Source organism: Temnothorax longispinosus, chromosome 6 (genome assembly GCF_030848805.1).
Source record: "Temnothorax longispinosus isolate EJ_2023e chromosome 6, Tlon_JGU_v1, whole genome shotgun sequence".
In the NCBI taxonomy this organism is placed as follows: domain Eukaryota; kingdom Metazoa; phylum Arthropoda; class Insecta; order Hymenoptera; family Formicidae; genus Temnothorax; species Temnothorax longispinosus.
In genome coordinates this window covers 13,248,778-13,270,898 of record NC_092363.1, presented here as the reverse complement: position 1 = coordinate 13,270,898, position 22,121 = coordinate 13,248,778, and the positions used below count along the sequence as shown (strand labels likewise).

At 37.4% G+C, this 22,121-nt stretch overlaps 3 protein-coding genes across 3 annotated transcripts in view; 1 reads left to right on the top strand and 2 right to left on the bottom strand.

Annotated features, from left to right (window-relative positions):
- The window catches only part of LOC139815465 (intraflagellar transport protein 80 homolog), a 218,282-nt gene extending 208,652 nt beyond the window's left edge, over nt 1–9,630 (bottom strand). Inside the window, exon 1 of the mRNA XM_071782400.1 lies at nt 9,495–9,630. The gene's annotated coding sequence lies outside the window, so the exon portion shown is untranslated. The remainder of the gene's footprint in view (nt 1–9,494) is intronic.
- LOC139815463 (uncharacterized) lies at nt 1,488–9,345 on the top strand. Its single transcript, XM_071782399.1, has 2 exons — nt 1,488–1,711; nt 2,088–9,345. The coding sequence occupies exon 2, from the start codon at nt 6,368–6,370 to the stop codon at nt 7,313–7,315; it is 948 nt and encodes a 315-aa protein (XP_071638500.1). The 5' UTR covers nt 1,488–1,711; nt 2,088–6,367; the 3' UTR covers nt 7,316–9,345.
- A 7,843-nt stretch (nt 9,631–17,473) lies between the features above and the next one.
- LOC139815415 (uncharacterized) lies at nt 17,474–21,048 on the bottom strand. Its single transcript, XM_071782344.1, has 6 exons — nt 20,364–21,048; nt 19,845–20,237; nt 19,257–19,598; nt 19,071–19,157; nt 17,708–17,833; nt 17,474–17,508 (listed from the first exon to the last, which is right to left on the bottom strand). Exons 1-6 carry the CDS (start codon nt 21,046–21,048, stop codon nt 17,474–17,476), a joined length of 1,668 nt encoding a protein of 555 aa, XP_071638445.1.
- Nucleotides 21,049–22,121: the final 1,073 nt, after the last annotated feature.

The window sequence follows — 22,121 nt, the reverse complement described above, 5'->3', positions numbered from 1 at the left end:
GTAAAGACATTTGATGTAAAAAGTAGAGAAGGCTAATAAAGCTCAATCAATCAGTCTCACTTCAGCTCGAATGACATAAATAAAAATCTTTCTCCCGATTTGACTTATTACGGTCTGATTTACCTGCAGGGTCGATAATAATGCGAGCGTGGTTGATAAACGCAAATTTCTGATTAGAAATCAAGAGAAAATCAAGATTTGTCGCCGAAAATATGAAAGGGACAAGAATTTTTTGAGTGATAATGACGTTTTTTAAATGTAAATTTCCAGGTTTGAACTTTGCGTCGCAATATCTCCGCACGTAGAAATAAAATAAAAACACTTTTGTTATGTAATTCAAACCCAAGCTATCGAATTAGCCTATTCGGAACTTGATCGGTTCAGTCGTTATTGAGATCTCAAAAACTCGACTCGCGTAAAGATATACGGTCTGTCTCGCTGAACGTATACTTGACGCGGAACACTATCGTGTCTCTTGATACCTGCTTAGAGCAACGAGATACAATAAAAGTGCGACAATTCCACCAGCGAACGCGCCAGCGTGTGCAGTCAGAAATTGGAAATATTCGAGACCTTGACATGATCGCGCTCGGCGGAGGCAATCTCGGATCAATTTTTTTTTATCTAATTAGTTCATTTATTATTTATAATAAAGTCGTCCATTATAATAAAAATAAGTTGTCATTAACATCTATGAATTGTTAATTTTATTAGTTATTACATGGAGAAAGGAAAAGGCTCCTGACAAGGGATAAAGTCAGGGGGATTGAGGTGGTGTGTTGGAGAAGGTGGGGGTTAGGTATCTGAGGAGGCTGAGGAAGTGGAGGAGGACTTGGGGATGGAGTAATTAAAGAGCTGTGGTAGAAAGTCGGCGAGTTGTGTTAGTTTGGAGGTTAAGAAGCGGGGAAGGAAGAAGAGGCGATGAGGATGAGAGGAGGAGGGGGAAAGGTTGTGGATTACGAGCCAGACGGTAGAAAGGAGGACTACAGCTTTGGTGGCGTGGAGACACGAGGGCGGATGGAGGTGCCCGCCTCCGCAGGCAGAGGTCGGCACCGGCAAGTGGATGCTAGTGATCCTCCAGGGAGTGATCGGAATAAGCGGTATCGTTTTCTATTGGTCGGCGGCCATTTGTCTCAAAACCGGAAACAGAGAGAGAAAGAGCGAGCGAGTAAGAGAGACAGCCATACAGACTGGGCAGACTGGGCTGCGATCAGTTATGGCGGTAATACATGAGAGAATGCGTGATTTCGTGCTTTTCTTCGCCGCTGATCTTTATTTCTACGATTATTTTTACCGATTTTTACGTGACTCTAAGTGAGTGTGAATGCGTGAAAGTATCGATCTCAACCCGAGGCATCTATTAGGTAAGCATATAACGTCGTAACTGATACGTTTCTTATATTATGCGTTGATGGCGTTGACCCATGTTATTTTACGCTATGCTGAAAAAATGTAAAGAAAAAAAACAACTACAGTCATAATTTGCATGTAGCTTAACATATCACATAACCTATACAATTATTTATAAATACGTACGTTTTATTTACAGAAAAAGAAATATGACGATTGCAGTGCGGATTATTGTACGAACTCATCGAGCAAAGGCTTCCAAATGTGTAGATTCCCACGAGAAGAGAAAAGAAGAAAACTGTGGATCGCTAATGTTAACCGTGCAGACTGGGTTCCTGGAGTGAGTTCGACATTGTGTTCAGTAAGTATGGTACAAACATAATATATTTATTATATACTTTTCATCTTTTTCTAGTTCTTGAAATTAGAGAAAGATAAAAGGTAAGTTAAGCCAAAGTCAAAGTTAATCTGCATTGGTAGAAATGGATATTAATGATAAGAAAAAGTTTTAAAATGAATTTTGCTTATTTAAAAGTTAATGTTCTTTGCATTTTTTATAAAAAAAGATCACTATAAGTATTAATTATTACTTATCATTTTTACTATTAACTATTACTTATTATTTTTAAGGACTAAATAGAATTAATAAAAATAACAAAGTTTTAATACACAAAAATAATCTATATTTTATTGTTATTCCTTATTTTTCTAATTAAATTGCTCCATATTTTTTTCAGATTCATTTCTCAGACAAGATGTGGGAAAAAACACGAGGAGGTAATTAAATGCCGCTTGAAATCTACAGCAGTTCCAATTATTTTTGGTGATCGTCTGATACCAGTAAATACATCTGAAGAAGATGATGAATCAAGGAATATTCCTGCTCATGAAATTTTTAATGAAACATCGCAAGAAGCACAGGAAGAAATACCCGTAAATAATGGTAAGATCTCATTACATTACAGTAGTACATTTATTAGTGGTAATATAAAAACAATTAAACTGATCTGTTCCAATTTAAAACAGGTAAAAACGTGGATTATTCCCGCGGAATTTGATCACGCCGAGGTGGAGTCGAGGCACTTGATTTACGAAGCGGACACCGATGTGGATCACAAGCTGACGAAGAACGAGAAATGTAAATCTAAAAACAACTCTATGCCCTGCAACTTAACAGTAAAAAATACACATTCACTGTTAATTATTTCTGTAGCTACAGTCGTTTCGCTGCTTATGTATAAAATTTTCGAAATTTTCTGACACTTTCGGCTTATTCTATTTCTTCGATATGAATAATTGTACAAATTATGTATATATATTTGATATTTATTACAATTTATGTGTGCAAATATTAATTAAGCGTATATCTTTTTACAATTTTGTAGAACGCGCAATATGTATTTAAATTATATACAGAGACCAGTAAATCATGTAATATATAACGCAATTGAATAAATAAATACTCATGTATATGGAAATATGAGGAGAGAAAAAGATAATATAAACTCTAAAATAACAATAACATATACGTAACAAAATTGACTAATTGTAAGAATAATTCAATGTTATATTCAATTAAAATATAATATGTTTCTTCGGAAGAGAAATATTTCATTATTTCACATATTCAAAGAATGTTCGACCTTAATATATATTATTACGTATGGAAGTATTACAAATTAGAATTTCGTACATCATCTTACATTCCAAAGGAAAAAAATGTCCATTAACGAAGGATACGATAAAGTTACGTATATGGCATTCTAGCTGCGTAGAAAATTAGGACTTATTCGCACATCTGAAGCAACAAATTAATTGTAATGTCTTTCTTGCCGTGATTGGCATCATATACTGATTTGATAACTTCCTTGTCAACATTTGGAAACATTTCTGCGATCTGCAGAAATGTTGTTAAATGTTGTTATCATCACTTGTTTTGACAGTTTGTGTATCAATAGGTTAAGTTATTACTATAATGTAATAGGAATTGTACAATTAAAGCTAAATAACACGCGCGTAGCGCGCGTCGATTATGTCTAATTATATAAAATATACACATTTGCATTGAAACACGTTTGAATTTTGCCGCTGAACATACCACTTCCGGTTTTGAGACAAATGGCGACAATTATTCCGATCACTCCTTAGAGGATCACTAGTGGATGCGAAAAGGCGCGGAGTGTTGCCCGCGATATGAGAGCGGATGCGTTTGCTCGTTGATCGACACGCGGACATCACGTGGTAAGAGGATGGATTGGATGGATTGGAGGGAGAAGTTGGTGATGGAACTGAGGACCGAGTGTCGTTAAGCGGGGAGCACACACTTCTGCACAACGCATAATGCGTAAGCATAAGAAAATTGATTGGTCCATACACATGTGCATAAGGAAATAGACCAATCAATTTTCTTATGCTTACGCATTATGCGTTGTGCAGAAGTGTGTGCTCCTTGCTTTAAGCTATATCCACACAAACTTGCATAAGCCCATAAACATAAGCATAAGAGAATTGATTGGTCCATATGCATGTGCATAAGGAAATAGACCAATCCGTTTCTTTATGCATATGGTTATGCACCTATCCAAGTTTGTTTGGATAGACCTTTACCGAGCGGGCTGAGCAGGGAGCTATGGGCAGATTGGCCCCACTGCAGGATGCAGGGATAGGGAGAATATAGAGCGGGAATGAAACAGAGGACAGGAGCGCAGGTCGGTAAGACGGAGGGAGGAGTTACCGACGGTAGGGAGAGACGACGGAAGAGGCGACAGGAGAATAGACAAGGCGGATTTACAGCACGCAGTAATGCAGCAACAAAGGAGCGGCGAGTGAAAGGATCGATAGATCGATGGAGGGTAGAGATATCGATGGTGCGAGGTGAGCGCAGGATTGCACGTGTTGTTTAAACGGAAGGCAGAGTGGAGAAGCGGAGACGCAGAGAATGGGAAAGACAGCGGAAGTGAAGGAGAGCGAAATAAAAAAGCGAGGGAAAGAGAGAGAAGAGGGTGAAGGCGGAGGAAGAATAGAAGGGGAGAAGAAAGGTGAAGGGAGGCAGAAGAGCGGAAGAAAGAATAAAAGGGTGAAGGAAAGCAGAGTGAAGGCAAAGGGCAAGTAAAAGAGGAGGCAAAAAGGGAAGAAGTTCGGAAGAGCGCACAGTGGGCCAGAAGTCCACTATGGTTGGCCGAAATGCAATTTTTTGAACTTACATGAAATCAAACATATATGATATTATATATTTATATACACTTTCCTACACTAAATGCTAAAATAGTTTTTCTTTATGTTGATTGAAATTGTTTGTGGAAGGACTTGAATGTAAAAAAAAGTGTTTGCAAATCTAAACGTTCTATAACTTTCGTACACCCTTTGCTATGAATCTTATCTAATCAAATGTCATAGGAGTATATTTTTATTTTTTTAAATTAAACAAATAAAGTTATTTTTATATAATACATGAAGTTCCTTATGCTACATTGACTTTTTTCGTTTGATGAAACTAATTTTTTAAAATTTTATAGTGCACTTGTTCAATTTCAAATAAAACCTTCCCTGAGCTTCCACTCTAAAATCAATCGTATGATATATCAAATTGCTCGTAAAGATGTATACTATAACTTGAATATGCGCCTTTTTGCGCCTTTTAATTACAATGACTGAGAAAAATTATATATTTGATACTGTAAGTCGCACTGACTGAAATACATGGTAACCTAAAAGATTCTAAGAACTGTCTTCAAGATTTTTTCAAATTTATTTCAAAATTAATAAGAATAGTGTTTTAAAATTGTCGATTTTGAATTCATTCGTGGTGCGATGTCACATCTCAAGATATCTTAAGCTCATATTCTCTTTTACGTGAGTCTTGCAGGGAGAGGATTTCAATAGAACACTTACAACTAACTAATTTATGTTTCATCATTTTCTTTGTGTATTGTGTTACATGTATATACTAGAGAGCCTCGTAGGGAGAGAGTGGCAAACTCGTCACGTGACTCCCTTTCCTCTGATTGTTTAACGGCCGCGACCAATCAGAGGAAAAGGGGTCACGTGACGAGTTCGCCACTCTCTCCCTACGAGGCTCTCTAGTACATACATGCGGCAAACTTAGTGCGAGGCGCCGCCGCTAGGCGGCGAATCTTTCTTGCATGTGAAAATCATCCACGATCCCTATTACAAGGGGGACCCCCAGCCGAGTTCGAGACTTTTATGCAGATCAAGTGTTATAACCCGGTACGGTATTTTGTGATTGTAAGAAAATGAATTTCAGTAAACGAGAAATTATTGAGCAGCTTTCAAAATCATCAGACATAGATTTAGTCTTCACGTACATATTATCTAAACTTGGTAAAAATGTTAATAATTTAGATGGTGAAAATCTGGATCGCCTCAAGCTTGCATTATCTACACTCAAAGCAAAGCGCAATATCAGATTTAATGCCGCATGTAGAAAAACTGACAGATTTTTTTTAAAGAATAAAGACTGGCTTGATTCAGAATTCGTTGTACCTGATTTTATCCCTAAAAAAATAAAAATAAGTACTGGTAGAAGACCTCTTGATTATCCAGATAAATATAATCGATCGAAAAGACGAGAAATTTCTGCGATTAGTTTTAGTAATGCTCATGATCCCCAAAGACTTATTTTAGCAGCACGTCATGCAGCTACTATGTCTAAAAAGAATTATCTTAGGACAGTACTCGATGATCTTACGAAGAGTCCTTCTCGAGCTACTAAAATAAAAAAATTAATGCATACTAAAGAGACTCCAATCATTATGAAAACTCCGTTAGAGGCTTTAGTTTTCTTATTAGACCATCAGTCTTTATCAAAAGAAGTATATAACGCTATTCGTCGAGAGTGTCAAATTCGTCTGGAGCTAATATTTGGCCTGCTTATAATAAGATAACAGAAACTAAGAGCCTTTAAAGACCATCAAAGGATACAATCGTTATCAATGAACACATAGCACAGGTTTCTCTTCAGTCATTATTAAATCATACAGGCAAGCGAATAGTTGAAATGCAAAAAGAAATCTTATTTCGAATCATGGATACGTGTAAATTAACGGAAGTAGAATTAGTTTTAACATGTTCCTGGGAGTTTGATGGTAGCAGTGGGCACTCAAGGTATAAACAGCGTTTTAAAAACAGTTCAGATGACAATGATTTCAGCGATGAAAATATTTTTGCTACAACACTTATATCCTTGCAATTAACAACGGAAAATGGAAAGATAGTTTGGTACAATCATTCCTCACAATCTCCAAGATTTTGTCGTCTAGTTAAATTACATTTTATTAAAGAATCAACGGAAGTTATTCTATCTCAGAAAGCTGAAATTCAAAAGCAAATCGATGAATTAAAATTTTTTGAGGTGGTATTAAGTGCGGGTCAGAAGGTGGTAATTCATTTTTCTCTGCATTTAACTTTGATTGATGGGAAAGTACTTAATATTTTAACAAATACCAAGTCCTCACAAAGTTGCCCTATTTGTAAATCAACTCCAAAGAATTTCAATGATTTTCAGAACATCTCTGGACAAACAAACAAGTTTCTTCTTGATCCTAATTCACTTCAGTATGGAGTTAGCGCATTACATGCCTGGATTAGGTATTTTGAATGCTGTTTGCATATAGCGTATCGAATTAATATCAAAAAATGGCAGGTGAAAACTCCTGAAGAAAAAAAACTGTTGGCAGAACAAAAAGTTCAAGTACAAAAATCTCTGCATGATAAATTAGGCCTGATAGTTGATAAGCCAAAAGCTGGTGGCAGTGGTAATACTAACGACGGCAATACAGCACGCAGAGCATTTAAAAATGCAGATATTTTCGCTGATTGCTTACAAATTGATCACCGCTTGGTACATAATTTCAAGATTATTTTAATTACTCTTTCATGCCAACTACCAATTGATGTAAAAAAATTCGAAGAATTCTGTACAAATACTGCACAGTTATATGTCTAACTTTATTCATGGTTTCCCATGCCATCGACAATTCATAAAATATTGATTCATTCTGGAGATATAATAAGGCACTCTATCTTACCAGTAGGAATGTTTGGAGAAGAGGCGTCCGAATCTCGTAATAAGGATTACAGACATTTCAGACTTACAATTAGTCACAGTAGACATTTCAGCAGGAAAACAAACTTAGAAGATTTATTTTATTGAGTAATGGACACCTCCGATCCAATAGTATCTAACATGAGTATGACATCTCGAATGAGTAAAAGAAAACGATTATATACCGTTGCCAACAGAAGTGACGTAATTACTTTTGATCAATGCAGATGAAGAAGAACAGGATAGTGATAATGATGGTAGTACAACAGAAGATGTCGCTGAAAAAAATACTGGATTTGATACGTTTAATCAACTACTTGATAGCATAGAGTTATCCGATAAAAAAACCTTTGATAATTACTAGTTTAAAAATTCACGATAAACTATTTTCATATTAATTTATTTTTAAGTCAACTTATGATTAAGATATAGTAAGAAAAAAACAAATATAAAATGCCAAAAACCAACAAAAAAACAAAAAACCCCCCAAAAATTATTAATAATAATAGTAATAATAATATTAATATTACTAAATGTTTCATGTTGAAAATTTTTAATCCAGCAAAGTCGAAATAATTGTTCGCCACATTGGATTAGCCATTTTAAATGGGTTTGTTACTTTTGGCCACGCACGGAACTGAATCTCCTGGCCCACTGTGCATTGATTTCTGAAGGTTTTTTTTTAAATAACGTGAGAGGCGAGGGGACTCACTCAGAAAGCACCCCGAATACAGTGAGAGGCGAGAGGACTCACTTTAACAAAGCACCTCGAATACAATGAGAGGCGAGGGGACTCATTTTAATAAAGCACCCCGAATTATTGATACGGTAATTAAGGGGTCTGAAATCGCACTGTAACTTCCTCGTGGTAGGCCCCAGAAACTACAGATTTTGTAGGCAAACTGCAGGCGTTTTAATTACATAATCATATCTTTTTATTGTGTAAGTACCATATTGGATCCGCCATTTTGAATTTCTGAATTTTGAGTACGGATTCGAATTCAGCAACTTCGAAAACCTTTTAGTATCAACTTGCTACACAATCGGAGCATTTTTAGCAATTTCGTCCGCCATATTAAATCCGCCATTTTGAATTTCTGAATTTTGAGTACGGATTCGAATTCAGCAACCTCGAAAACCTTTTAGTATCAAATTGCTACACAATCAGAGCATTTTTAGCAATTTCGTCTGCTATATTGGATCCGCCATTTCGAATTTCTGAATTTTGAGTACGGATTCGAATTCAGCAACCTCGAAAACGTTTTAGTATCAAATTGCTACACAATCGGAGCATTTTTAGCAATTTTGTCTGCCATATTGGATCCGCCATTTTGAATTTCTGAATTTTGAGTACGGATTCGAATTCAGCAACCTCGAAAACCTTTTTAGCATTTAGTGTAGGAAAGTGTACATAAATATATAATATCATATATGTTTGATTTCATGTAAGTTCAAAAAATTGCATTTTGGCCAACCATAGTGGACTTCTGGCCCACTGTGGAGCGGACAGAAAGAGGAAGCAGCGGGCTGAGGGACGATAGGAAGGCGGTTGAGGTGAAGCAGGAGCAGGGAAGAAAGGCGAAAAGAGGGCAGAAAGAGAGGAAGGGTGCGAAGGGTGATGGAAGAGAGAGCAAAAAAGAAAGGGGAACGCAAGAGCAGGAGGAGATGAAGTAGGTGAGGTAGGGAAGGAGGGAAATGGACAGACGAGGAGAGGGAAAAGGGCAAGAAAAAGGGGCGAGAAAGGGAGAAAGGGCGCTAGAATGTTAAAGGCCGCTATGGTCAGGACGGGTTAGGAAAGTGTTGTCATTGTAAAGGGTTGGGTACGTCCCTAGAAAACGCCACTTGACTAGATTTATGTTAAGAACAAGAGAGGTGTCTTGTATACAGGGTTGGGTACGTCCCTTTAAAACGCCACTGTCAAAAGATTGTAAACCCTACGGGGAATAGCAATAAATGACTTACATACATACACATACATACATACATACATACATACATATTAGTAATTACATTTAAGTTAATTTTATTAGTAATTACATATTTAATAATTATACATGTATACAATGCATATATCACATACCTATTTTGCATATTCTTCCAGAGCTTGTTGTCCTTATTGCAATTAAAAATAAATCTTTATTGACATCTATTAATGCCAATTGTCGATCACCTTTATAATTTAAGGCCACTTGTGTCACGTTGTGCAGGTGTGAATGTGATTGACTTTCTACTATTGGCTTGTTGTAAGGTATTTCCAAGATATGAAGCACTAAAAAATAAGAAAAAAATTTATAAAATTAAAAATTATAAAATTAATTAAAATTATAAAAGTAAATATTTCCCTTTACACAGTTAACCCCAAATGACACTTGACTGACCTTGATGTTGATTTTGACCTTCAAGGAGTTCAAGGTCATTGACCTTTTCCGTCGCTCATTGTTCATTACAAAGTTATTAACAAAACAAGGTAAATATTTGCACCTTTACCCTAAAATAAATCTCCAATATGATTATACTTATTCGACACGTTTGTGTACAAAACAAAAGAATGTTGTGTGAGTGGACCAACTATTATCTGCTTTAACGAAGCGGGAGGAAAAGTGTATGCGTGGATGCAGTGAGTTTCGCCTCCTTGCGGAGAGCTCCACCCCCAAAAAAACTAACCTAGCATAACCCAACCCAATTGTTGTGTGGGCGGATCACACATGTATAATTACACATACATTTTTCCACTCACACAACAATTGGGTTAGGTTAGTTTTTTGGAGGTGGACCTCCCCCCGCAGGGGAGCGGAACCCACTGCATCCACGCATACACTTTTTTACCCCTTGTTAAAGCAGATAATAGTTGGTTGATATTGAAGATGGGTATGTTAATCTAAATAATTACCAAATTGTTTTGTTAATAACTTCTTAATAAGCAACGAGCGACGAGAAAGATAAATGACTTTGAACTCTTTGAAGGTCAAAGTCAACATCAAGATCAGTCAAAAGTTATTTTGGGCTGACTGTGTAAAGGAAAATATGTACCATAATTACTAGCTACAAGCCTTATGTAAAACGCTGAAAACAAGGCAATTTTCTGGATTTTTTTTTAAAGACTCATTAAAATGAAACTTATTGAAACTTGGGTAATGGTTTTAGCAACATTTGTAGATGTAAAAAAATATTTTTCATTGCAAAATTCGTTATTTATAATTAGCAACAAAGCCTATTCTCAAAGGCCACAGCGCCGGACTTTACAATTGGCATGCAGCATTGCGCCTGCAATTAATCATTGAATCAAAAATACAAATTTTTTTTACTTTTATTATAAGTTACCATTGTCGGTAAACCTATTTGTTCAGTAAAAAATGCAAAATTGAAAAAATAACAAAACGGAAAAAAATTCGATTTTTACGGAAAAAATTTTGGCCTTAATTATGCAATAAAAGTTATTTAATTTGATAAAATGACTAAACAAGTAGGTTTACACACAATTGTATTTAGTTATCTACATGCATGCCAAAGGACAAGTCGATTGGTCGAATAGTTTGTAAATAATCTTGCACGCCAATTTGAAAAACATGGTTTTGAGAAAAACGCGTTTAAAGTTTCAAGTTCTCGGAGCGCGCGCTTTACTTGCGTAACGCTCAGGTATAAAATTGCCTATTTCAAGTTCAAATTTCGCTCTGGAACTTTGGGAACATATTCTAGAGATATTATAATAAAATTTTTTTTTATTTTTTTGACTGGTTACATGAGGCTCCCCCCTTAAATGATTTTCAATTTTAAATGGTTTTAAATTTCAAACTGGCGTTGACCTTGAACCTTCGGATCTGCTTTATTTTTGCGTTTGTTTGACAGTGCTAAACAAAGTATTGTTTGAGTAACACGTCTTTGAAATAGCATTCCGCCGATCTAGAATTCTGCCAAAGCAACAAATTAATAATACTAACACAGGTTGTATTTTTGACCAAACTGACATTTATTCTTACGTTAACTCGACGTTTCGACACTGGTTTTGTGTCCTTATCAAGAGATTTCTAAAAGTATACAAAACGAAGTCGTTACAAGCATGTTGTTACAGGAACGAATGTCGCACGAGAAACAATCAAGGAAATATCTACCTATCTCATATTGTTCGCAAATTGCATTAGCCACCCACAAAGTTCTTGCAGTTCTACTAACATTGTCAAATCTTAAAAAAGTCGCACTCTAGAGCGAGCCGCAGTCATGATGTGAACGGAACCGACCGGTGACACGTCGTTCCGGATCGAAAGACAACGACTGACTAATCGCCGATATATAAATAAACGACTGTATAGGTCAAACAAATAAAAATAACGCTTAGAGAGTAATTATTACGTGGCTCTTATGATTCTATCGTATAGCGGATTGAGATTCTCAGTGTCTTTTTTTAAATTGATCGTGTTCTTTTGTTCTTTTTTTATGTAAAACATCTCTGCAATCTCCCTCTTCCTTACATTTCTCTCTCTATGCATAATTTCCGTATCGGACCATTTAAAATTATGCCCGTGTGTAAGTCGGTGCTTGCTAACAACGGAGTGTTTATTCACATCTTTTTTGATGTCACCTAAATGTTCCTTCACACGAGTTTCCAAATGTCTTAGGGTTTGTCCAATATAAGAAACGTTACAGTCATTACATTCGATTTTGTAGACCACTCCTGTTTCTTTCATATTTTCGAGCTTATCTTTGCCCCGTTTTATAATTGAATCCAGCTTTTTGGGGATCGTGTAAAGGACATCCAAGCCACATCGGTTTACAGTCCGGCGAATATTCTCACTAAGACCTTTAATGTAAGGAAGCGCAATGTATTTCCGGGCGTCGAAAGTATTGCTTACATTATTACAGTCGGTGATGTTATTGCAATGTTTTAATTCTTTTAATCTGTTGTTAATTTGCTTATCAATCAGCTCTTCTGGGAAGCAATTATTCCTAAGGATGTCCCTCACAATTTTAATATTAGAACTGTGAAATTGTTTATCCGAAAGTAAAATTGCATGGTCAACAAGGCTTGTGATTGTATTATATTTGTATTTCAGTGGATGGTTGGAAAAGTAATTTACATATCGGCCCGAGAATGTGGGTTTCCTGTGCCAATTAGTCAAAAGCCTGTTGCCATTTTTGATGATGAGAATATCTAGAAAGGGGTTATTATGGACAGGGATGAATACTTGACAAAAATGACTGATTTACTTAAAGACGAGTCCACGTACAAAAAATTAAAGAAAGATCCTATTAGACAAATTTCCTTGAAATTAAATGAACTTGTCAGATCGTGGCGAGACAGTGGCATTATCGAGGACACGGACTACAAGCGTTTAAATTGCACCAACGGTAATCTCCCACGTTGTTACGGGCTGCCAAAGATCCATAAAAATGGTTTTCCGCTACGGATTATTGTTTCGGCTTTGGGAAGTCCCTTATATAACGTAGCGTCCTTTCTCCACAGTATCTTGCATCACTCTATTCGCCCACCTAAGTCTCACATCAAGGACAGTTGGTCTTTTGTAAGAGAAATCAATGACATTGAGATTAATACTGATGAGGTACTCGTTTCCCTCGATGTAACGGCTCTTTTCACCAACATCCCGAAGGAGTTAGTTCTCAGAGGAATAGAAAAACGTTGACAGGATATCTCTGGTAACACGAAGCTTAATTTGCCGCAATTTTTGCATGCTATTGAGCTGGTACTGGGATCTACGAGTTTCAGTTTTAATGGTGACACATATGAACAGATCTTTGGCAGTCCGATGGGATCTCCGCTTTCACCAATATTAGCGGATATCGTGATGGAGGATTTAGAGACCCACTGTCTTGCTATGCTTAATTTTTCTTTGTCGTTTTTCCGCCGTTATGTCGATGATGTTATTGCCATAATTCCTAAGGATAAAATTGGGGATGTCCTTGACGTGTTTAATAACTATCACCCCGTTTAAAATTTACTCACGAATTGGAGGTAAATGGAACCATCCCCTTTCTAGATACTCTCATCATCAAAAATGGCAACAGGCTTTTGACTAATTGGCACAGGAAACCCACGTTCTCGGGCCGATATGTAAATTACTTTTCCAACCATCCACTGAAATACAAATATAATACAATCACAAGCCTTGTTGACCATGCAATTTTACTTTCGGATAAACAATTTCACAGTTCTAATATTAAAATTGTGAGGGACATCCTTAGGAATAATTGCTTCCCAGAAGAGCTGATTGATAAGCAAATTAACAACAGATTAAAAGAATTAAAACATCGCAATAACATCACCGACTGTAATAATGTAAGCAATACTTTCGACGCCCGGAAATACATTGCGCTTCCTTACATTAAAGGTCTTAGTGAGAATATTCGCCGGACTGTAAACCGATGTGGCTTGGATGTCCTTTACACGATCCCCAAAAAGCTGGATTCAATTATAAAACGGGGCAAAGATAAGCTCGAAAATATGAAAGAAACAGGAGTGGTCTACAAAATCGAATGTAATGACTGTAACGTTTCTTATATTGGACAAACCCTAAGACATTTGGAAACTCGTGTGAAGGAACATTTAGGTGACATCAAAAAAGATGTGAATAAACACTCCGTTGTTAGCAAGCACCGACTTACACACGGGCATAATTTTAAATGGTCCGATACGGAAATTATGCATAGAGAGAGAAATGTAAGGAAGAGGGAGATTGCAGAGATGTTTTACATAAAAAAAGAACAAAAGAACACGATCAATTTAAAAAAAGACACTGAGAATCTCAATCCGCTATACGATAGAATCATAAGAGCCACGTAATAATTACTCTCTAAGCGTTATTTTTATTTGTTTGACCTATACAGTCGTTTATTTATATATCGGCGATTAGTCAGTCGCTGTCTTTCGATCCGGAACGACGTGTCACCGGTCGGTTCCGTTCACATCATGACTGCGGCTCGCTCTGGAGTGCGACTTTTTTAAGATTTGACAATGTTAGTAGAACTGCAAGAACTTTGTGGGTGGCTAATGCAATTTGCGAACAATATGAGATAGGTAGATATTTCCTTGATTGTTTCTCGTGCGACATTCGTTCCTGTAACAACATGCTTGTAACGACTTCGTTTTGTATACTTTTAGAAATCTCTTGATAAGGATACAAAACCAGTGTCGAAACGTCGAGTTAACGTAAGAATAAATGTCAGTTTGGTCAAAAATACAACCTGTGTTAATTTTTCACTGACAAAGCAAAGAATTTTGGAAAATAATAATACTAAAATTATTTACCACTTTTTACTTCCAAAAGTATTTTTTCTTTTGTTCCTGCTTTTAAGAAAATTCCAAGAATGAAATGCGGCGCACAAGAGTAATGCGCGGTATTTTTAAATCCAAGCGGCATTTTGACGTTTGCCCGACGTTGACATAAACACATTTAATGTTGGTATCCAACGTTTTATGTCACGCCAACCTTCTTTTTACATTAATTTAAAGAATCAAAGGTTGTACCAATGTTGAGATCCGACTTATAGTTAAATTGAGGTCATATTTTTTCCACCAGTTTTAACGTTGGTGTAAGTAAATTTTTTTAAACTTTAGTTTGAGCTAGCCCTAAGATTATTTTTTCAAAACTTAATATTTTAAATGTTTACGTTGTTCCATTCAAACTATATGATGGCATTGGTGTAATAAATTTGTCATACGTACTTATTAATTTGGCATAAATAAAATGGCTATCTAGAGGTAGAATATACGTATCTTTGATACTAAATTGTATTTTTCTGTAAATACACGAATTAATAAATAAAAAATTATAACAAAACCCGCTTTATTGATAAATGTGAAAATTATAGGTCGAAATTAAACAAATTCCCTCTAAAATATAATCCATACTTACTAAATATTCTATAACTGGGTAACTAAAATTTTCGAAATGTACTTTATTTTCTTTATCAATATTATCTTTGCAATAGACATCATGAAAACGACAAATATTATTTAATAATAAGAGAATGAAAACCGTTATGATACATAATCAAACTGTCATGTACTCGACGACGACGGCAACACCGCGCGTCGGCCCGCGCGTCGCCGATCAGTCAGTCGGCTGCCGGCTCCGAACCGGGCTGTGTCTCGCGTGCCGCTACCGATTGTATCGAATAAAGACCAAAGCAGTTCAACCAAAATCCTAGTCTTTCGTTGATATCCTTCACAAACTAAAGTAAAAACGCCATTTATGGTCCGAGTATAGATCTTTAGTAGCCCAATATATATATATATATATATATATATATATATATACTCGGTACGCGCGCGCGCACGCACACACGCACACGCGCACACACACACACACACGCGCGCGCACGCACACACACACACACACACACACGCACGCACGCGTACGTACACGCGCACGCACACGCACACGCACACGCACACACGTACACGCGCACGCGCATGCACACGCACACGCACAGGGTGCCCATCGCACTGTAGCCAATGCTCTTGAGAAGAAAGAAGGGATCAAGACAAACACAAAAGTCTTCTACTATTTTGCGATATTCGCAATAGTTGGTAAGTTATTAATTGATACGTCTGAGCGAATAAGCGACTGAACACTCTCTTATGCTCTTTCTCGCTCTCTCACGCTTCCTGTCGCTCTCTCACGCTACCTCTCGCTCTCTCACGCTTCCTGTCGCTCTCTCACACTTTTTGTCGCTTTCTTACGCTCTCTCACGTTTCCTCTCGCTCTCTCACGCTTCCTGTCGCTTTCTCACGCTTTCCGTCGCTTTCTCACACTTTCTCACGCTTCTTATTACTCTCTCACGCTTTCTGTCGCTTTCTTACGTTTTCTCACGCTTCCTCTCGCTCTCTTACCCTTCCTGTCGCTCTCTCACGCTTTCTGTCGCTTTCTTACGCTCTCTCACACTTCCTGTCGCTCTCTCACACTTTCTGTCGCTTTCTCACGCTCTCTCACTCTTCCTCTCGCTTTCTTACGCTCTCTCACGCTTTCTGTTGCTTTTTTACGCTCCCTCACGTTTTCTCTCGCTCTCTAACTTTCTTTTATGCTCTCTCTTACTTTCTCACGTTCTCTCTTACTCTCTCACGCTTTGTAAGGGTATTGTAATGAATAGTGTATTAACGACAGGAGAAATTTGGAATTGTCTATTGTATAATTATGGAGTACGGTCCGGGTTTGCAACTTTTCACACGAACCAAGGTCCACGCCCACCTACCTCAGCTTGCGGGGAGGGGCGGTAGCCCCTGTAATTATACAATAAACAACTTCAAACTTTTTTTATTGTTAATACACTATTCATTACGACCCTCTTACGAAATAGCGCACAGTGGGCCGAATCAGAGAAAACCTGGACATAGAAAAGTTCCAAAGAGTACTAAGAAATCTCTTTTTTGAGAATGCAGAGGGACATCCCACGAACATTTCATGTTTATTTTTATTCTTTCCTTTTTACCCCTTTTCGAGAAAAATGCATTTTTTGTTACTGTTATGTTTGGGATCGGTAATAAAGTAACTGATTCGTGAACGATAATTGTATATATTGACCAAAATTTTAAACGTGTGTCACGCTCGACTTCCGTGAGCAATCTGACTCTCGGAGCACACGCTCCCGTGCCGACGTGTCGTACAGTAGCGTATTCGCTCGTTAGGAGCCCGGATATATTACAACTCCTCCCTTTTTATTTTGAAATACATTTGTTTTTTAAACGCTCCGATTGTCGCAATGCAACGTCAGGTTTGCTTGCTGGTACCGCTGTACCTTTATCGCTATCATCAGTTGCCGCTCGGAATCGAACAATCTGATCGACATGTCGTTTCCATATTTTATCAGGTGCGATTTCCACTTTGAATGTTACCGGTGATAATTTTTCTATTATCGTGCCTTTTACACGTTTATTGCTTCTAACACTAAAGTCGTCAACCATTACCGTGTCACCTGTATGGAATTCAACATTTCGATTGCCGTGTTTATTTTTCACTTGCGCTAATTGTCGTTTCTCTACGTGATCTGTAACACTTGGTTTAATTAAATCAAAACGCGTTCTTATCTCACGCTTATACATCATGAACGCTAGTGATCTACCAGTTGTGCAATGTTCAATGGATCTATAATCAAATAAAAAAAGATTAACAGCATAATCAAGAGATTTCCCGCTTTGCATAATTTTATCGACTTTATTTTTAAAGGTTCCCACAAAGTTCTCAGCTGCACCATTTGTTGCTGGATGATGCGGTGCTGTGAAGCTTTGTTTGATCCCGTTGCTTGTACAGAAATCTCTAAATTCTTTGCTTGTAAATTGCGTACCATTGTCGGTGACTAAATGCTTTGGTAATCCGAATCTGACTAAAACTTTTTTAAACTCTTCAATAACTCTCGATACCGTTGTGCATTTATTCATGTCGACAACTTCCGCCCACTTTGAATAAGCATCTATAATTATCATAAATGTATGTCCGTGGAATGGACCCAAAAAATCAATATGTATTCTACTCCAACAATGATCTGGGTACGGCCATGGGTTTAGTGGAACATTACTTGGTTTCTTTCACTCTTGTACACACACTTTACATTCTGCCGCGACATTTTCAATGTCTTTGTCTATATTTGGTCACCACACGTAACTTCTTGCCAACATTTTCATTTTTACCATCCCAAAATGTGAGGCGTGTAATTCACTTAATACGCTGTTTTTCACTGACTCTGGAACCACTATGCGATATCCCCACAATAAACATTCTTTTTCGACACACAATTCTTCTCGTTTCGTATAGAATTTTTTCTCGTACTCATTCATCTCGCTTACCATTGGCCATGTACCATTTATATATCGAATTATACTACTCAACCGCTTATCCTTTTTTGTCTCTTTCGCAATTTCTATCGCAGTTATCGTGTTTAACGATTCCGCTACGTAGTTTATCGCTGTGAATTCGTTGTCAAATATCGGAGTGCTGTCATTGATTGGAAGTCTCGAGAGTGCATCACAGTTACTATTTTCCTGTGATTTTATATACTCTATCTCATATGTAAATCTAGATAAGAAATATGCCCACCTTTGTAATCGGCTGGCTACCGTTAATGGAATTTCTTGTTTCGGACCGAAGATATAAACTAAAGGTTTATGATCTGTCCTTAACGTGATTTCTTTTCCGTAGACATAATTGTAAAATTTCTTGAAACCAAACACAATCGCACTTGCTTCTTTATCAATGATCGCACGACTTAACTCGTTTTTCGGTATAACTTTTGATGCAAACGCTATTGGCTTCTCTGTCCCGTCTTTGTACTTTGTACCGATGCGAAAGTATCGCGCCTAATCCGTATGTTGAAGCATCGCATGCTAAAATTAAGTCTTCGTTCGGATCATAATGTGCTAATACCCGCGGTGAAATCAATTCTTTTTTGACCCAGTCAAACGCTTTCTGACAATCTGCCGTCCATTTGAAAGTTTCAAGCTTTGCACAATCATAAAGTGGTTTTAATTTTTCAGCTCTATTCGGTAAGAACCTCGCGTAATATGTAATTAGACCAATAAAAGATTCTAGTTGCTTTTTTTCTTCAGGAATTGGGGCGTGTGTCATTGCTTTTACTTTTGTTTGTGATTTATGTAGCCCGTTTTTATCAATAACAAAACCCAATATATCTAATTTCTCCTTGAAAAACTCACACTTGTTTATATTTACATGAAATCCACATTGCTCAAGTCTTTCAAATACCGCATATAGCGCTTTCAAATGATCTTCGTCATTTTTTCCTGTGCAGTATATGTTATCAAGATACGCAATTACGCCTTCAATTCCCGCTATACATTGTTCGATTTTCCGTTGGAAATCTCCCGGGCCCGATGCTATACCTTCCGTCATTTTCGTGTATCGGTAGAGACCTTTATGCGTTATAATAGTTAAGTAATCCCGACTGCTTTCTTCTACTGGAATTTGCATGTAAGCATGCTGGAGATCAATCTGTGAAAACGTTTTGCCGTTTCTTAACGCTATAAAAATCTCATCGATCAGTGGTATCGGGTGTCTATCTTTAATTAAACACGGATTTAAGGTCAATTTGAAATTGCCACAGATCCTAACTGATCCATCCGATTTTATTACTGGCACGACCGGTGTCGCCCATTCGCTAACGTCAATCTTCTCAAGATGACCTAATGAGACTAACCTTGTTAATTCGTCTACCACTTTACTCGCTAATGCAAAAGGTAAATGTCTCGCTTTTAATGCTACAGGCTTTGCATCTTCTTTAATTCTTAATTTTAACATCCCCTTGTTATAACAACCTGGACCCTTTCCAAACAATTTTGGGAACTTTGTTGCGAAATCTCTCGTTACGTTCAAATTAATTTTGTTGCAATCCAATAATTTATTATTAATTTCTAACGGCCATAATCCTAGTGCTTTTAACCATTGCCTACCAATTAAAATCGGACCGTTACCTTTCATAACTCTCATTTTAAGAGTTGCACTTCGTTTGCCCAATTTTACATTTAAATTATTCATTATTCCTTCGTGTTCCAGTGGAACTTTACCGTACGCATTCAATGACATGTTACTCTTTTCAATTTTGCATTCTGGGAGATATTTATCTTTATCTTTCCTAGAGATCACCGTTACATACGAGCCTGTATCGATTTCCATTCTTATCGCTTTACCATTAATCATTACCTCTAAATACATAGGATCTGCTATCATATTTACATTAGAACGCTTCATGTTACCGCTAATTCTCTCGCCGATGGTCATCGCGTAGAAGTCGTAGTCATCTTGTTGCTCTTCCTCCCGTTCTGAATCTCGTTGCAACTGTTGAATTGACCCTTTCGCTCTGCATACTGTTGACAGGTGTCCCTTCTTATGACACGTATTGCACGTACTCTGCCGATGATGACAATCACGTGCCCAGTGATTATTTTTTCCTCAACAGTAGCATGCTGATGAGCGTTTTGGATTCGCGTTACTGCTCGCCTCTCGATTGCCCTTGGTCCCCTGGTTTGCGTTGTATCGTCGGCTGCCCCGTTTGCCACTATAAGAGCCTCTTCCCCGGGACTGGAATTGTCGGTCATTTGGTTTCGTGTGAATCTTATTCACCAATTCTTTTGTCGTCTCTGTCGTTGGATTCGTTTTATCAGTCGAAGATGCATTTTTCTCCGCTGCTTCCAATGTAGTTGCTAATCTATACGCTGTCTCGAACGTTAGTTTATCTTCACGGAACAGTAAAGTCTTTGTCGCGTGATCTTTTAGTCCGCATACAAATTGATCTCTCAATGCTATCGAAACATCACCGAAATTACAAGTAATTGCTAAACTTTTCAATCTTGCCGCGAACTCGGCTACTGTCTCTGTTTCTGTTTGTTGCGCTTTATGAAATTTGCACCTTTCCATCGTCTCCAACGGCTTCGGGTTCAGATGGTCGTTTATTAATTTCACCAAGTCCTTGAATGTCTTCGTACTTGGCTTATCTGGTGCGCACAAATCTCGAACAAGTTTATAAGTGTCGGCGCTTATTTTTGTTAGCAATACCGCGGCTTGTTTCTCTTCCTTCACATCGTTAGCTACGAAATATAACTCAAGACGTTCGGCGTACATTTCCCAATCATCCTTTCCAAGGTGAAATTCTAGCTTGGTTACATTATTGCTCGTCATTGTGTGAATAATGTTGTTTCCGTGCTTATTATCGTTCTCGTCTTCAACGTCCTTTCTATTATGTTCTTCGGCTCGCCTGTTTACTTCCTCAATGTGAGCGCGTAGAACTCTGCGTAATTCGTCGATGTTAGCATTGGCATCAAACTTAATTTCTAATTTTTGCAGAATTTGAGTTAATTGAATTTTTTTCAATTCTTGAATCCACGACGTTTTCGTATAGTCAATTGTTATATCTTTACTTGATCCAGACATTCGAAAAGAATCTTTCTATTAATTACCGTTTGCTCTACTTGTTTTTTAATTTCCGTATACTCCAGCGTCTCTATTTCAGTCACACGATGTTCTCTGTCGCTGACTTCGCTGATAATTAATCGTCGAGTCCCTTATCGAACACTGTACTTGTATTACCACCAAAATTCCGAGAATTCCTTTACCGCGTGCCTCGTATACTGTGGTTCACGTTAAAAACGTTAAGTTTCCACAAGATATGCACTTGGGTTCGACAAACACTGTCCTCGTCGCCAATTGTTATGTTTGGGATCGGTAATAAAGTAACTGATTCGTGAACGATAATTGTATATATTGACCAAAATTTTAAACGTGTGTCACGCTCGACTTCCGTGAGCAATCTGACTCTCGGAGCACACGCTCCCGTGCCGACGTGTCGTACAGTAGCGTATTCGCTCGTTAGGAGCCCGGATATATTACAGTTACATACCTCAGACAATCAAAAGTTTCAAAGAGTACCAAGAAATCTTTTTTTTTTTGAGAATGCAGAAAGACGTTCCACGAATATTTTATGTAATTTTTATGTCGCTGGCAACAGTAATATTCTGATATTCTTGTCGCTGCCAAAGAGTGTGGCAATAGGAAATTTCCTTCCTTTACCTGTCGCTGCCAAAGAGTGTGGCAATAGGATTTCTTTTAATTCTCATTCATGCCCAGAAAGGGGAGCAAAGAATTCCAACTCAAAAGAATTAAATATCTTATTAAACAAGCTATACAATTAAATCAGGATCCTTTTCCATTGTTATTCAAATTAAAGAAATTAGAAAGTGAAAAACAAGACAATA

Bases quoted from the DNA above. Each gene is read 5' to 3' on its own strand.
- LOC139815415 (XM_071782344.1), bottom strand. From the start codon at position 21,048: ATGACGAGCAATAATGTAACCAAGCTAGAATTTCACCTTGGAAAGGAT. The intron at 20,238-20,363 runs GTAACGCGAATC...ACCTGTCAACAG, and splicing joins GGGCAATCGAGAGGCGAGCA to TATGCAGAGCGAAAGGGTCA. The intron at 17,834-19,070 runs GTGAGTTTTTCA...TGATAATTATAG, and splicing joins TCATGTAAATATAAACAAGT to ATGCTTATTCAAAGTGGGCG.
- LOC139815463 (XM_071782399.1), top strand. From the start codon at position 6,368: ATGCAAAAAGAAATCTTATTTCGAATCATGGATACGTGTAAATTAACG.